The sequence below is a fragment of the Rhipicephalus microplus genome, chromosome X, assembly GCF_043290135.1.
Source record: "Rhipicephalus microplus isolate Deutch F79 chromosome X, USDA_Rmic, whole genome shotgun sequence".
NCBI classification, from domain to species: domain Eukaryota; kingdom Metazoa; phylum Arthropoda; class Arachnida; order Ixodida; family Ixodidae; genus Rhipicephalus; species Rhipicephalus microplus.
The window spans coordinates 231,263,938-231,280,714 of NC_134710.1; the positions used below are offsets into that span (position 1 = coordinate 231,263,938).

Sequence of the window (16,777 nt, forward strand, 5' to 3'; positions counted from 1 at the left end):
GGATGTTGAAACTCCACATCTCAATCAAATCAAGTCTTTACAGTGGCACAGTGCCCATAACTTGTAGCTTTGGCATATACAATTTCTCTTGTATTTACTACTGTGCTTTTTCACCTGACAGAGAGGACCATTTTGCTGTCTACTCACCACATGGATGAGGCAGATGTATTGGGGGACCGTATTGCTGTCATTTCTCATGGACAGTTGCGATGCTGCGGCACATCTTTGTTTCTTAAGAACAACCTCGGAAAGGGATACCATCTTACTTTGGTGAAGCAGCCACCTCGGCATATTTCTGGGGACCCCACTGCAGGTAAAGCCAATTGTACAACCTTGTATTGTTCCTAGTATAGGTGTGAAAAGGCTTAGCCCCGCCCAAAGGCCCAGGTCTTACCTGGCCCACATGCTCGAGCCAAATTCATCGGACCAGCCAAGCTGGTGTTAAAGCTCAACTTGGGCCTATATTGTAACAATATACTTCGCACAAAAGATCACCCATAGGCCCAGAGTTGCTGTGGTGCATTTTGAAAGTATTGGCCCTTGTAGCAGTGAATATGTTACACAGGGCGTTGGAACGAAATGTTAGTGTTGGTTTAAGTTTCATTCCATTGCAAAAAGTTGTGTTCCGTTTCTGTTCCAGAATGTAACCGTTTATGATGGTTTTTATTTGTATGCAAAAATTTGACATTAAAGTAACGATCAAAACATTGGATTAGTGGTGATAGTGATTTGTGCCCTCGTTAAAGTGAAACTCTGGTGCATTTTTGACCATACTGAAATAATTCTGCTTTCACATAGTATTGACAATCCTGCAAAAGCTAGGGTGGTTGATTCTGCCCAGGCACTCGTTAATAATTTTGATTAAGTAGTAAACGACGAGTCAAAACCGAAACAGGAGCTGCTCCGTCATCCATGGTTGGTATGAAATGACGTCACGAGAATCGGTCACCGATGACATCACGAAATCCGCTACACCCCACCATGGGTAGCAAGGGCGTAAACATAGCTCACGCGCCTCTTCTGCGCGCGTGAAAAGCAAGTTGGCGATGTCATCCAACGTGGAATCAAGCTGTTCCAGCTCATTTGAACTTACCAGTGACAAGTTCAGCGATGATTGCAGCTGCTTTCTGGGCGTGGAAGCATTGCCTCTTGATTTCGACCCGCCGGCCCGTGATGCATCTGACATGCCCCGAATTGATTTCCTCGTTGCTCAATATTGTAAGACTCGACGGCAACGATGACTAACACGCTGTATGCAGCTGACAAAACTGAACTCTGCTCGCCTTCTCGTCTCCTCGTATAAGAAAGCGCACGCTGCATCTGTCTGCTAGAAGAGGCGGGTTTTTTGAAAAAAAACTAGGCTCTTACGTCATATACACAGGGTGGCCCGCATTTACAAGTGTGATTCCAGAATCGGCTACCAATTTTTAAATTTGTTTTCTTAAAAACTAAATTACTTACGAATGTATAATTTGGCACATATCACCACAGTACCGACAAGAACACATGCTCAAAGTGTTATTGTATGGGAATTGAGGCCAGCCCGCGGCCTTTGCACGGGCTTTGCCACCTTTTTCTGCCGTTCTCATGTCCCAACATCACTCCCCTTCTCCGCTGTCTGCCGCACTGGGGAAGCGAAGAGTGACGTTTAACCCCTTTCACCCGGTAGCGGATCTTGAGTGTGTGCGCCACGCGCGAAGTCTCCCGAGAGTTTTTGCAGGCATGCGTAAGGAGTGAGTCAGAGATTCTCCGGAACAGCTTACGGTGAGCACGCATTCCCTTTTCTGTTCGTCGACTCCCGTTGCTCGGGGCTCGTTGGACTTCGCTGATGGCGCCTCGCGCCCGAGGCTAATGCTCCCCTTTTGTTGCCCCTTTGCGTACGCTCGACCGAAGGGCGGTACGTGTCCTAGTGCATGGCCAAGCTACGCCGACCCATCTCCCTCCGAAGCCAACGTGAGCGCCTTTGCCCTCGCTCGAGCAACCGGGCCTTGGTCCCGGTGTCTCCGTGAATCACTTTTACCACGGAGACGTGCTCCTGGCACCCTGTGTAGTACTTTGCGCTCGTGGCGTAGATAAGCCCATTTGCTTTCCCGCGGTGCCTTTGCAACGGGCTGTACTGCGTTTTGGTGTTGCCACAGACAATAAAGTGTTGCAACCTTGAGCAGCATCGTGTTCTCGCCACGGCGACTGTTAACGCGTGCCCTGCGGCTTGCTAAGACTGGACCCACGCTAGTGGCTGTACTCCTTCGGGATACGTGTCACGACAATTGAAATCGGTGAATATCGAAAAAATGCTGGAGTTATTAAGGAACTGGGACACATTCCTCATATGTTCTTCACAAAAGTGGATGTAACTACCACAAATTTCTGTCAACTAGCGCAAACCATTAACCTTTGGATTCACAGTATTCGTTTTCGTTAAAGTCAATCACAAATTTTTCAGCAGGCCCAGTGCTGTGAAGGGGGGGAGTGTGACCTCGGAAGCAGCATGTCATTGACTGTGTTCTGATGCGCGAGACAGCTGTTTTGATAAAATGAACTTCAGCACCGAGAACCCCCTGTCAACGCTGGCCTGCTTGACAGGCACATGAAAGTCCACTTGCATTAATACAGTGCAGTTCACTTATAACGTTGTCTAAGTGCCAACGAAATTTTATCATTATAACCAATAATAATTATAAGCTGGCTGAGAAAAGAAAGACAAAAAAGAGATCAAAACATTTTATTTGCATACGTGGTATTGCAGCTATGTACTTGTTTGAGAAAAGCCATAGTATGTCAGCTTTGATTTTTTACACGAAGCTTGCACACATCTTTCTTATTAAGAGCATCAAGGTGTTCCACGTAGCTGAGCGGGAGGTCCTTCGCAAACAGGTCCCAGAGAGACTGTAGCATTTATTAGGCCTTAGGCAATGAGAGTACCTGGGTAGGCTGCTCAGCCACGTCGTCGGAATTGCCGCTTTTACTGCTCTCCGCAACATGTATACACACACCGATCGCCTCATTGCTGATGCACTAAAATGGTGCCACAACATTGTCTACATGAAGAAAGTGGTCCAGACATGACACATCTTCGTTAAGCACCGACCACAACTCCAGCATCTTTTCGTCGACGGGCTCTTCGCTGGCCTCTTTTGGAATTGCTTCGGAAGCTTAAAAGAAAAGCTCCACTTCCTCTAGCTTTCTCATAGGAGGTGCAGTCGACTGATTTTCTAAGTGTGTATGCAGGTTGCGGGATGCATAACGGCACGTGCCATCGGCACGGAGAGTGATTTTTGGTGAGCCCTGACACTGGATTCGATGGCTATATCTGATATTACGACACTGGAGCATCGTTATAAGCAGTTTATTTTATCACAGAAAGCATGCAAGAGTGGACGGTTCCATTGTTGTTCATCATTATATGTGATATATTGCTATAAATCATTTCAGTATAACTGCACTTGACTTTATAGACGTCTATCGTTACCACTTTTTTCGTTCTTCGCTCAATTTCAACATATCTTGGCTTTGGGATTTCTGCCTGATGTGTGCACTAATACTGTACCCTGAGATATGCATCGTTGATTATGTTATCAGACTGGTTGTTTTGGATTGCTAAGTTTCTCTATAAACAAAAAAAAAACAGTAAAAAATTTTCCGTTTCACTCCAGAACCAACTAGTAATTAAAGTTTTGGTTTCATTTTCAATTCTGTCGAAATTTTTTTTGGTATTTGGTTTGGGTTTTCATTCCATTCAGATACGTTGGTGTTACATATCGAAAGTGGAACCCACGAAGCAACTATCATGCTGGCAGCTGAAGAAGCAATTACCGCGTTCAGTCCTGCGTTTTCTTTCGGAGCATTCGTGCAAGTTTCACTATTTTCGTCATGAGTTAGCACTAGGAGGAGGAGGAAGGGAAGAAATGAAAGGCAGGAAGGTCAACTAGACGTGCGTCCTGTTTGCTACCCTGCACTGGGGGAAGGGTTGAGGAGATCATATGGGTGCATGTGCGCCAGAGGTCAAAGAGCACCATATGGGTGCATGTGCGCCTCTCCATTGCACGCTTATAAGTGGTCGCTTGGTCCGGTCGGCTTTAAGAAACCTAGCAATGCCCGCATCGCTTTTTTGGCCTGTGACAGATAGAACCATGAACTGAGGATCTTCTCTTCGAAAGAAGGTCTATTATCTAGTTTAATGTTTTGCGTAGTGCATTGCATTCATTCGCATAAGGATCACAGGAACACAGTAGATCTGACTGATGCGATAGTAATGAGCTTATACTAATGCTTGATATCCACTGCGAAGTGCTTTTTTCTTATTGTTAGCATGAAATATACTTATATCAGTTCTTTTAACGCTGTCCAAAAGTGTCGAAATGACTTTTTTTATGTTGTTCTAGGCATTATTTTATACGTTGTGTGTAACTAAGAGTATGCAAACTTGTATTACAGAATGCTGCGAGAAGGCTGTTACGCTGTTCATTCGCCATCATGTTGAAACAGCTGCGCTTGTGTCTGAAACACAGCATGAGTTGCATTATATTTTGCCATTGTTCGAATTGCGGAAGGGAAGTTTCGAAAAGCTCTTCTCTGCGCTGGAGTCCAGCTTGGCTGACCTGGGCGTGTCCAGCTATGGCATCAAGAACACAACTCTTGAAGAAGTCTTTCTCAAAGTGGCTGAGGAGGCTAGCCGGTCTGACTCTGAAAGTGAGTACACTTGATACCTGTGTCCTTCTTGTTCTAGGAATATTAACCCAATGGTGAGCCTTTTTTATGTGCTTTATTCTTTTGTTGACTCATAATGTTCTTCCAGTCGCACCTTATAAAGCTATGTATATAATCTGCCCCGATGCAGCTAGCACAGTACGTACAGCGGCTGCCGTATCCGTGTAAAGCACATGAGCAGCCAGTTTTTGCTCTGCAGAGCAAACCATAAGGCAGTTGCAGGCTCCGGCATGATCAGCATGACTATTAGGCCATGCATGCTCCTGACACACCACATCAGAGCCCAAAACTGCCTCAAGGTTTCGCTCTACAGAGCAATAACTAACTGCTCACGCGCTCTACACAGACGGGGGCTTTGCTGTACATTTAACATTGATGAATTAAGGACTTTTCAGAATGAAGGTCTATTCACCAGCCATTTAATACTTTGAAATGAGCAACATGTATTCAAGATCTTGGCATGCATATGCGCTGTCAACTTAGCTTTTACTGGCATTGTAATGATGTAATGTCCACCTTATCTATATGTGGTTTTGCTATGCAAGTCATGCAAGGCTTTCATTTATCCTTACTACCTTATAAGATGATTACATGCCATATAAAAAAAATGTAGCTTGGTTCTATCATATGAAAGAAACTTAGCAAAGAATTAGAAGTACAAGAAATAAAATCTTCCAGTGTTTCATTCAGGTGTAATAGTATTATACATTCTTTGTAGAAATTATTTCTATGAGTTATTCTTGCTCCTAAAGAGGCCCTGCTACACATTTCCTACTAAACATCAAATGCCTTCATTAAGGGAGTTTATTGCCCCACAAATTGAGCACCGGGAAAGTGTTCAGAATCCATCAAGCACAAGCGAAGTTAAAGATTTGTTGCTTAGAAGGGCCCTGAAACACTTTCTCAAGTAACCATAGAATGAGTTCACTAGAAGAGCTTATTGCCTCACAAATTCAACCCTCCAAAAATTTTAATAATCTGTCCAGTTCGAGTGAAGCTACAAAGATTTGTTGCATGCTGAAATTGCATTCTTTCTTCTCTTGTCATGACGAAAGCGCTGGAAGCTAAGCAGGGAAGGATGGCAGAGGCAAAGAAAATATGTCACAGGCGCCTCGTGACCTTGAGCACTTTTTCTTTTTTTTTTTTCTTTGCATGCGCTGCTTTTTCAGTGTGATCGCGTACGTACGAGTGGATAAGTCGTGGCCTCCCGGGGCGATCTCTGTAACGACCGAGCACACCATGTTCAAGTCAGCCAGTGGCGGATAAATGGGCTTTTTACGAGTGATTTTTAAGCGTCTTCTGTCATTCGTTGAAAGAAGAAAAAGTAATTTTTAGCTGATTTTGATCATTTATAGTGAATTCCAGGCCGTGTGCTGCACTATAATACTTGGCTTGCGTGTTGTCGGGAGCCTCTACTGCCAATCGGCAACGTTTTCTGATCATGCTCAAAAAGTGTTATAGCGCCCCTTTAATATGTAATGATGAGCTGGTTGGTGAACCATGATCTCTTGATGAAGCAGTGCACAGAAGGATACAAAAGCACACACACATTAAGGATGCAAACACAAGTGCTTGTGTACAAGCGCAAGCAAAAGCACTGTACAGCGTGAAGTCGAGTTTGCTGACCAAGCTGGTTTGTGAGTTCCGGTTAGAGGATAACACCAAGTCGTATAAGTATTAGATGGAAAATGGAAATTTTTTCGTTAGATCGGCAACTTTATGAAATAGAGTTTCATTAGATCAAGTTTTTAACTGTAGTTGATTTACCTTTCTTACATGATTACTCCCCTTTTTCTAGCCTCACTTTCTGAATTCATGTACTTATATACGTATTTGATGCACACATTTGACTTATCGGTTTCTCTTTTAAAACTTCGGCGTGGCAGAATCTTTGTTGTTTGGTATGCCACTTATGTATGTCCTTGTAAACTTTCGACCTACAGGTTACGGGATCGAATCCCGGCTGCGGCGGCTGCATTTTCGGTGGAGGCGAAAATGCTGTAGACTCATGTGCTCAGATTTCGGCACACGTTAAAGAACCCCAGGTGGTCGAAATTTCCGGAGCCCTCCACTACGGCGTCTCTCATAATCATATGGTGATTTCGGGATGTTAAACCCCACAAGTCAATCAATCAATCCTTGTAAACTTTCTGATGTGTGCTACTATTTACACAAACTGATCATTTATACACCCAAAAATGTTGCCAAGGCTTCTTAAGAATGTCCTATTAAGTGTGTCTTTATTGCAAAGAAAGTTAGGGGTCTTTTTGTCCTCCATCACAAATTTCATTGTACATTGTGTTGATTTGCTTGCTTCAGATTACGATGAGTCCCCGATGAAGCCAAAGGTTATTTCTTCAAATCATGGTGAAGGCAGCACATGTGCAGAGGAGAAACAGCCGCTGACAGAATTCGGGTATAGTCTTGCTGAATTGTCAGGGTCCAGTGGTGGTGATGTTGATGAGGCCAGTCAGTGGAATGGATATACAAACTCGGGTAAGTTTGCGGAGTGATTGATGGGGTGGTGCGGGTACCATTCACATGATTCATATGATGTCTACCCTTGGATACCCTTGGATGTAGGGATAGCTTAACAATAAAAAAAATATTCATATTTATTTGGGTGTGAATATTTGAGAAGAACTCGTATGCTCACCTTGAGACCAATGTAGTTGGTATTATATGACTGATAAACACTCAGTGGACATGAAAAACAGTAACAATAAAATTGATATGGATAAGAACCAACTTGCAACTTAGTTTTATTTTGAAACAGGCCATTTGTATGCATGACAAAAAAATATTTTTTTATGAAGTGCTCATTGGTTCAAGCCATTAAAAATGCTCAAGCTGTGGAAGGGCGTGTAAACAAAATAACAGAAGTGCAACTAAAACATCATGCCCATCACTGAAGTTCTAGATGACACGTGCTGATGAAATAACAGAAGTGCAACTAAAACATCATGCCCATCACTGAAGTTCTAGATGCAATGTGCTGATGCTGTGATGGACATGCAAATTTATTGAGAAGCTAGCCCTTTTCTGTGTGAGTCATGTTGCTGCTGTTTTTGTTTGTAGCTTGATGCTTATTAGTAAACTACAATGAATTTTCTTCTAACCTTTTTTTTCTCTCTCTACATTATTTAATGCATTCTCCTAATGCTATTCACAGCTGTAGGTCTAGACAAGTGAGGAACTTTCAAATTAGCAATGTATGTTTTCATTTAGATGGTTGATTGTGACAATAACAGTAATTAAACAAGTAGACAGTGCATTACCATACGTAGGTGGAGTATTTTGTTTGCTGAAAGAGACCGTAGTGATACCGTACAACAACTCAGATTGTTTGAAAGAGGAGTGAACAAGCTACCTTAGTGAAATAAATTTATTTGCTATAAAATATAAAATTATTGCCTCTGAGACATTTTTATTGAATGATTGGAAGTTGATTAGCACAAGTTATTTGTCTAAAGTGTTAGCTCTGGGTGACTGGAACTGATATATCAGCAGTATGTTTCAGAATAGTTCTCACTTTTAATAGTCTGTTACATGAGAAGTCAGTAAAATTCAGTAAGTATTGTTATTAAGTTATGTAAATATTTGAAAATTTTAATAAGTAGAATGTTATCCTATCTCACTTGGTTTTTAATCAAGTAGTCATCAATATATGGAAATTTTGATATATTTATAAATAATAGTTTTCTAATACGTTATGTTATTGATTTTATACATTTGAACATAAAGTTGAAGCACAAGAGTGATGACTTTTATATCATTAACAGTGGACAGTATACACATACACACACACGTATATAATATGTTATTCGAAGGTCACAGGTTCGGTTCCTGCCCATGGCAAGTTATCTTTTAACCCACTTTTTTCTTTCTTCACATTTACTGGACGATCCGGTCTAATAACTTTCTTTATACTTTCCTTGGAATTATTGCCTGTTATATCTCATTGTGTCGAACACAGAAAAACGAGCCCTTAAGTATACACTTCCTTAATATATATATATATATATATATATATATATAGAATCAACATGGCGTATGAGCCAGGCCACGTCACCCATTCATCATAGCGTCACACGAGTCGACAGGATACGAACCTGCATTCCGGAAGGCTTGCCACTATAGCCATCTCCTGAGCAGCATCAGCAAAGCAAGCATAGACAAGCGCGCAACCTCATGTGACAACAAAATAGACTGCAACGAAGGCATCGACGAACGCGAAATTCAACGGAAGCACACTCACCAATTGAAGAACAACGGAAAATAAGATCTCTAACCCAAAAAGTATTCCAACACGTCAAATTTTCTCGCACAGAGGAAAGTCGCCGGAGACGCTCCCTGCGCCTGCAGTTACACAGACCGCAACACCACGGGAAAACACCAAGAAAGATGCGGAAGCACTTCTTGCGTACCGCCAGCCCGCAGGCATCACGCCGTCACAATCCGTCAAGAAGCACGCATTTTAGAAGCAAAGCGTCTGTCGCAGCCATGACTCAGAATCCAACGCATCAGACATCCGACCTTCCAACGCTACAAGGACACCCAACCTTGTTCGTTCCTCAATACTAACCAGGTTGTGCCATCATCATTTTTAACGCTGAAGGCATGGTTATGCTCTCCAGAACGCAACAGCCAATCTCGCCCACCTGAGGTCTCCTAGATATCACCCGACTGCCTTTCCTGTGAACATATTGTGCAAGTGCATGGAACCACCGTGTGGCATGGAACTACTGCATTTTCTGGCATTATTTTTTTATTCTAAGACTCCGTTTGTTCATGCTTTCTAGATTGTAGCTCGCGCATTCTTTCGGGGGGGAGGGGGAATCATGTGACGTGAGAAGGTAGCGACGGTTGGTAGAAGCAGATGAAAAAGAAGTGCAGAATAGAATCAACATGGGGTATGAGCCAGGCCACGTCACCCATTCATCATAGCGTCACATATATATGTATGTGTGTCCACGGCTGGTTATTTTTTCATCCACTTTTCTTTCTTCTTATTTACATTCCATTGGTTCTAATAACTTGCCCTGTACATTCCTTGGCATTACTGTCTGTTAGATCTCATTAATATATATATATATATATATATATATATATATATGTATTGCAGCGCTGACTAAAAGAGCGAGAAAGAAAAGGAAGTAGGACCATCTCGAGCAATGTTGATTCGGCAGGGACGGTTGAGCGCTGGCATTTACAGTGTAAATAAACCCATCACATCCGTAACAGCTTTGGTAAAGCGGTGCTGGGTAATTTGCCGTCCTGGATCCCACAGCAGAAGTTCTTCGAAGAAGCAGACGCTTAGCTGGCCTATCCCCGGAAAACATCAGCATGAACGACGACACAGCCATCCCGTTGACGTACTGCGCTGCTGCATCCGCCAGTGCCACCGACATGGCACAAGGTGGCCGTCGACTTCGACAACCAGACTACTGGGCGCCTGAACCATGGATATTCTCAGGTAAAACTGACGAAGACGTGGATGCTTGGCTAAAACACTACGACAGAGTGAGCCGCTACTACGACTGGAACGCGCCGGCGAAGCTCGTGAACGTAGTATTCTTCCTTGCCGGGACCGCTTCGCTTTGGTTTGAGAACCAAGAACATGTCTTCACCACTTGGGATATATTTGTTCAGGAACTGAAGGCCTGCTTTGGGGACACGAGTTCTATGAAAAAGAAAGCTGAGCAAACGCTGTCACGTAGGGCTCAGTTGCCCAGCGAAACGTGCACAACCTGCATTGAAGAGGTATTGAAGCTTTGCCGGATTGTCAACACAAATATGTCTGACGAAGACAAGGTCGGTCATTTGTTAAAAGGCATCGCCGAGGACGTGTACAATTTTCTCATAACGAAAAAGAACTTGGACACTCCTTCTATTTTCAGGCAGCAGTGTCGCGCATTCGAGGCGTTGAAGACCCAGAGAATTTTACACAAGTTCGGGCAATTTTACACTGTTGCAATTATGGACGTCACCGCCTGCTAAGACATTCCTTTTCTCGTACGTCGGGTAGTTCGAGAAGAGCTCGTACGTATTCAAGCAGGTGATGCTCACCACCAATGCTCGTTCGCCCCGTACCCAAACCACCTCCCTACTGGATGCGAGAGCGCCACGTCGAAAACCGACAGTGCACATAAACAGCAGATTTTACCCCGCGGCTTCCGTTTTCCCCGACGGATCACGGCCACCACTGGATGTCATCATCTTGGCGTGCCCCTGCAGTCCTCCGACCATCCTCAACCAGGCCTCTACCAGAAGACTATTATGCGTCATCACGAAATGTCCTCCAGAGCATGACCTGTCTCCGCGTACTTCTGCGACCTCTGCTCCTGTTAATGTAAGCCGACAAGTCCCTGTTTGTTACACATGCGGTCTCCCAGGGCATATTTTACGCTTCTGTCTTAGCCGGCCACCTGCGCCACCACGTCTTTCGACGTACCGGGCTCGTACGCACGAAACGACCGTGCCGCCACGTTTTCCGACGTACCCGTCTTGTATGCGCGAAACCTGAACCGCTCACCCAGCCGACCACCGTCCCCGACAGCAATGGCCTAACGAATTTCGCAGCGAGTCGCCCGCCTCCGAGCGAAGCCTGACGCCACCTTCGACACGTTCCCGCCGGTCGCCGTCTCCGCGTTATCGGTCGCCTTCTCCGCATCTGCTGGGAAACTAGCTGGTGCGGCCGATGGAGGTGCGGTCGCGGGACAATCAGTTTCGCCAATTCTTCCTTCTGCTGCGATGTTGATGAAGAAAGTGCGTGTGTGTATATACGGTGTAGACACTCTTGCTCTTGTAGACACTGGTGCTGCTAAATCAGTTATGAGTCTTTGTTTCAAGCATTGTTTCTTGGGCCACAAATTAATGTTCGCGTGAGATCGTAAAGAAACTTTTCATGGAGTTGGAGGCGAAGCGTTATGCCCTGTTGGTATTTGCTCAGTTGTACTCACAATTGGTGGACAAAATTTCGGAGTTGAATTCACTGTACTGGCTCGCGCAACTCATGACGTTATTTTAGGAATAGACCTGCTTCATGAATGCGGCGCTACACTTGACTGTGGAACTGGAGAGATTCTTCTACAAAATATGTTGCCCGCTGCCATAGTTGACGATTTTCCAACTCTCCTCATTGATGCGCTTTTTTTTGTCTAAAGATGCGACGATCCCTGGTCGGACAGCAATGCTAGTTCCCGTATGCTTTTCTAACGTCCACTCAGGACCCTTCACTGGACTTGTTGAGCCTGATCATACAAATGCCATCAAGAAGATTGTGCTGGTCCCATGGTCTGTCCTTACAGCCATCGGCGGACATGCTTGTTTGTGGGCGCTCAACGCAGCATCAGAGCCTGTTGTCCTACCAGCCGGATTTAAACTGGGAACGTTTGAGGAGCAGGCCGCAGTTGACGTCAGAATGGTCTCAGAGTCTCCAGCCATTAGTCAGACTGTACCCAACTACTCAGCCGAGATGAAATGCATGATCAATAAGTCGTTGCCTCTTTCAGAGCAGGATGTTCTCGAGGAGGTGCTTACATGCTACGCGGGAGTCTTTGATTTCGCTCAAGACAAGCATTGTTCTTTGTGGACCGAATCTCGTATGCACCACCGCATCAACACGGGAGATGCTACACCGATATGTCAGAAACCCTACCGCGTATCCCCGTCAGAGAGGAAAGTGATTGCCGATCAGGTCAACGACATGCTGCAGAAAGGTGTTATTCAAGAGTCAAGCAGTCCATGGGCAGCTCCTGTCATATTGGTAAAAAAGAAAGACAACTCTTGGCGATTTTGTGTCGACTACCGCCATCTCAACGGCGTCACAAAGAAAGACGTGTATCCGCTACCACGCATTGATAATGCTGTTGATTGCCTGCACTTGGCCGCATACTTTTCGTCCGTCTACCTAAGGTCTGGATACTGGCAGATACCAATGCATCAGTCTGACAGAGAGTAGACTGCTTTTGTCACTCCTGATGGGTTATTTGAATTTAACGTTATGCCGTGTGGCTTATGTAATGCCCCAGCTACCTTCGAGCGATTCATGGACTCCATCCTTCCCGGTCTCAAAAGGGAAATATGTATGCGTTATCTCGACGATGTAATTATTTTTGGCAAGACATTCCACAAGCACAACCATCGGCTCAGTGTTGTTCTAGATATCTTCAAACAAGCTGGTCTCGTTTTAAACGCGAAGAAGTGTCGTTTTGGTGAGCTTCAAGATATCTAGTCGACAGGGACGATAGACGGCCTGACCCGCAAAATGTCAATGCTGTCAGAGACTTCAAGCAACCAATGTCTGTGAAAGATCTCCGTAGCTTCGTGGGCCTGTGTTCTTACTTTTGCCAGTTCATCAAAGACTTCGCCCAGCTTGCTCATCCTCTGACAGAGTTGCTCCACAAAAACGCCCTATTCTGATGGACCGTTGAGTGCGAGGCTGCTTTCGAGCAGCTGAAGTATTTCCTTAGTTCCGGGCCCCTCTTGCACCATTTCGACCCGGAGGCACTAACGGAACTGCATACAGACGCTAGTGGTATCGGTGTTGGTGCCCTGCTAGTTTAGTATCACGACAGCCGCCAGCACATCGTAGCGTATGCAAGTCGTACTTTGACTAAGGCGGAGAGGAATTATACGGTCATCGAACTGGAATGTCTTGCGGTTGTTTTTGCCATTGTAAAGTTCACACCTTATTTGTACGGCCTGCAATTCAAGATCGTCACAGATCATCATTTGCTTTGTTGGCTTGTCGGACTACGTGACCCAGCTGGTCGGTTGGCTCGCTGGGCCTTACGGCTTCAAGAATATAATTATTCTGTGTCCTACAAGAGCGGTCAATGTCACGCAGATGCTGACTGCTTATCTCGTCTTTCATCTGCGACTGTGGATGCTGATGATGATGATTTCGATAACTACCTGGTGCAGTCTCCTCCAACTTCCCAAATTTGGACATCTTCTGTCATGAGCAACAGCGTAACCCTTCGCTGAAACCAATGATCGATGTGGCTCGTAGCTCCAAACGCGCCGCGCCATTCGTGATTCATGACGCCCTATTATATCGCAAGAATTACTCCAGCCATGGTTCCACACTACTCCTTGTCGTGCCAGAATGGCTGCGTCTCGCAGTATTCCAAGTCATGCACGATGACATCACTTCTGGGCACCTTGGATTTGCCCGAACGCTTTACCGTATCCGACAACGTTTTTACTTGCCTCGACTCTGGAAGACCACTAAGCGCTACGTCGCAAGTTGTGCTGTCTGCCAACGCCACAAACAACCTACCACGTCATTGGCCGGCCATCTGCAACCGGTTAAGCCACCGACATCACCATTCGAAAAAGTCGGCATAGATTTACTGGGCCCTTTCCCCAAGTCTACCACCAGCCGCGACTGAATTATTGTATGCGTAGATTGCCTGACAAGGTATACTAAAACGATGGTGGTTGCTTCAGCCACATCATCTGATGTGTCATGGTTTCTTCTGCACTCGATTATACTCTGTCACGGGGCCCCTCGTGTGGTGATAAGTGATCGCAGCCGGCAGTTTACCGCTGACATTGTTGAAGAGTTGCTACGGCTTTGTGGGCGCCAGTATCGGCATTCTACGCCATACCACCCTCAGACCAACGGCCTCACTGAGCGCACCAATTGTACCATCGTCAACATGCTTTCAATGTACGTTGCGGTGGATCACAAGAACTGGGATGCTGTATTACCTTTTGTTACATACGCCTTTAATACCGCAAAACACGAGGTCACAGGTTATACGCCTTTCTTTCTCCTCTATTCTCGTCATCCCCAAAGTTTTCTTGACACCTTACTTCCTCTTTCGATGAACAAAAACGCCAGTGTCTTGCAGACTTTGTGTTGCGTCGAAGAAGCTTGTCGACTTGCTCGGCTCCGCACTCTCTACGCCCACGCTCGGGCGAAAGACCGTTACAACGCAAAACACCTGCCTGTGACTTTCGCTACGGGTGATTTCGTCTGGCTGTGGACACCCGTTCGAAAGAAGAGGTTTTGCCAGAAGCTTTTTTCCAAGTACTCAGGACCATTCGTCATTACTCAGTGCTTGAGTGACGTCACTTATGCTGTAGCGAAAGTGACAGCTCAGAACCGGCGTTCGCGTAAGATGCAAATTGTGCACATTGCCCGATTGAAGCCCTGCAACAACTGATCGCTTCTACTCGCTCGGTGAGCTTCGTCTTACCCAGAGGAAAATGTAACGCGGAATCAAAGAGCGAGAAAGAGGAGGAGATAGGACGCTCTCGAGCGATGGTGATTCGGCAGTGACGGTTGAGCGCTGGCATTTTCAGTGTAAATAAACCCATCACATCCGTAACAATATATATATATATATATATATGTTACATATTAGCAGGGCTTATACAAAGGATGTACAATAGTTAACGCATGGTAAGAATAGACTAATGTGCAATAAGACGTAAAGAACGGATGTAACACGTGGCCTTATCTCTGCCGTGGGAGTGAGCAGGGTCGCTGCTGCTTGCTGCGGTAATCTCTGTCGAAAACAGTGGAGGGCTCGTTCCGTGTTTTGCATGTGTCATGTAGAAAAGTCATTCTTTGTAACTTCACATGTTGCTGGTCCACATGGGCGCACTTGAAAAAAAAAAATCGGCCTTCTGCCGCTGGGAGACTGGCTGTTGCGACACGAACACCCTCCTTTCCCCTGCTATTTCCCTCAGTGCACGCAGCTGGTCAAGCAAGTTTTGGGACAATAGGCACAAAGGTGTGCATTTTCTCTCAACACATACTGAGGGGCACGACTAGCATGAAGTGTAGGTTCGAGAAATCTGAGCAACTGCAGTGCACCGCTTGTTGAGAAGTGTTGAGGCTGGCGGATAGAATTTCGCCTACATGATAAATGACCTGCTCTATTCTCATTTTTGTCGTAGTTCACATGCGATAATAATAATACAAAACACATTGTTTCGTATTACATGCAATACAATTAAATCAACCAGATTGTTTTGCCTCAGGAGGCAAAAATATTTGGCATCGCCCCGCCGCGGTGGTCTAGTGGCTAAGGTACTCAGCTGCTGACCCGCAGGTCGCGGAATCGAATCCCGGCTGTAGCGGCTGCATTTCCGATGGAGGCGGAAATGCTGTAGGCCCACGTGCTCAAATTTGGGAGCACATTCAAGAACCCCAGGTGGTCAAAATTTCCGGAGTTCTTCACTACGCCGTCTCTCGTAATCATATGGTAGTTTTGGGACGTTAAACCTCACATATCAATAAAAATATTTGGCATCCTGGTGTCAAATGCACGCGCCAAAATTTAAATGAATTTTATAGTACCATTCTTCATCAAATTTTATAAGATTGTCACCCGGGATTCGGCAGATATATATATATATATATTTTCACTACATTCTAATTTTAGAATAATTGATGAGCAAATGCACATATCCTTGGCATGTCCTTATATGGACAGCCAGCCAACATTCATAACTGAAAGTCCGGTCGGACATCCAGTTCAGGCATCTAGAAAACGGCCACAAGGGACATAGATGTTTATAGTAAGTCCATTGGCTATCCATGTTGGATATACAAATGACCGGATATTTGTATTCATAATGTACAGCCAGCAGATATCAGTGGTTACTTGGTATATAGTCCCCCGATGCTTGTTCTCTGGTCGTGAAACTTCGAGCCAGGCTTCAGTAGGGATACTGCTTGGGGTGCCTCTTTATACTAGGAAGCTACAATTTCATCTGCTGACACTGGCATGCATTGGTTGTTTTTATTGCAGCAACTTGCTTCCATGGCTTTGCAAACACCCTTAAGTGGCACTTCAAAGATCGTCTAGTCTACCCGTCACTTTCTCATATATGAGGAAAGCTCCTTCTTCCTTGGTCTTAGATGCCTATTTGATTGCTGGCCGCCCGCTTCTGAACCTCAGTTCTCTATTTATTTTGCTTTTGACCAAGTCTCTTGATGGCAAGATCAGCATTTGCACTGTAGTTTCCAAGCCCTGTTTGAACTTTGTCATGTTTTTGGGTACTGCGAGGGTGTAGCCAGTGTTTTCAGGCTGACCAGCATCATACC

General features: G+C 45.0%; 1 protein-coding gene across 2 annotated transcripts in view; it reads left to right on the plus strand.

Annotated features, from left to right (window-relative positions):
* The window catches only part of LOC119187840 (ATP-binding cassette sub-family A member 2), a 255,259-nt gene that overhangs the window by 130,484 nt on the left and 107,998 nt on the right, over positions 1 to 16,777 (plus strand). For both annotated transcript variants that reach the window (XM_037435928.2, XM_075878770.1), the window contains 3 exons: positions 122 to 313; positions 4,435 to 4,689; positions 7,027 to 7,203. In XM_037435928.2, coding sequence (XP_037291825.2) covers positions 122 to 313; positions 4,435 to 4,689; positions 7,027 to 7,203 — 624 coding nt within the window. The remainder of the gene's footprint in view (positions 1 to 121; positions 314 to 4,434; positions 4,690 to 7,026; positions 7,204 to 16,777) is intronic.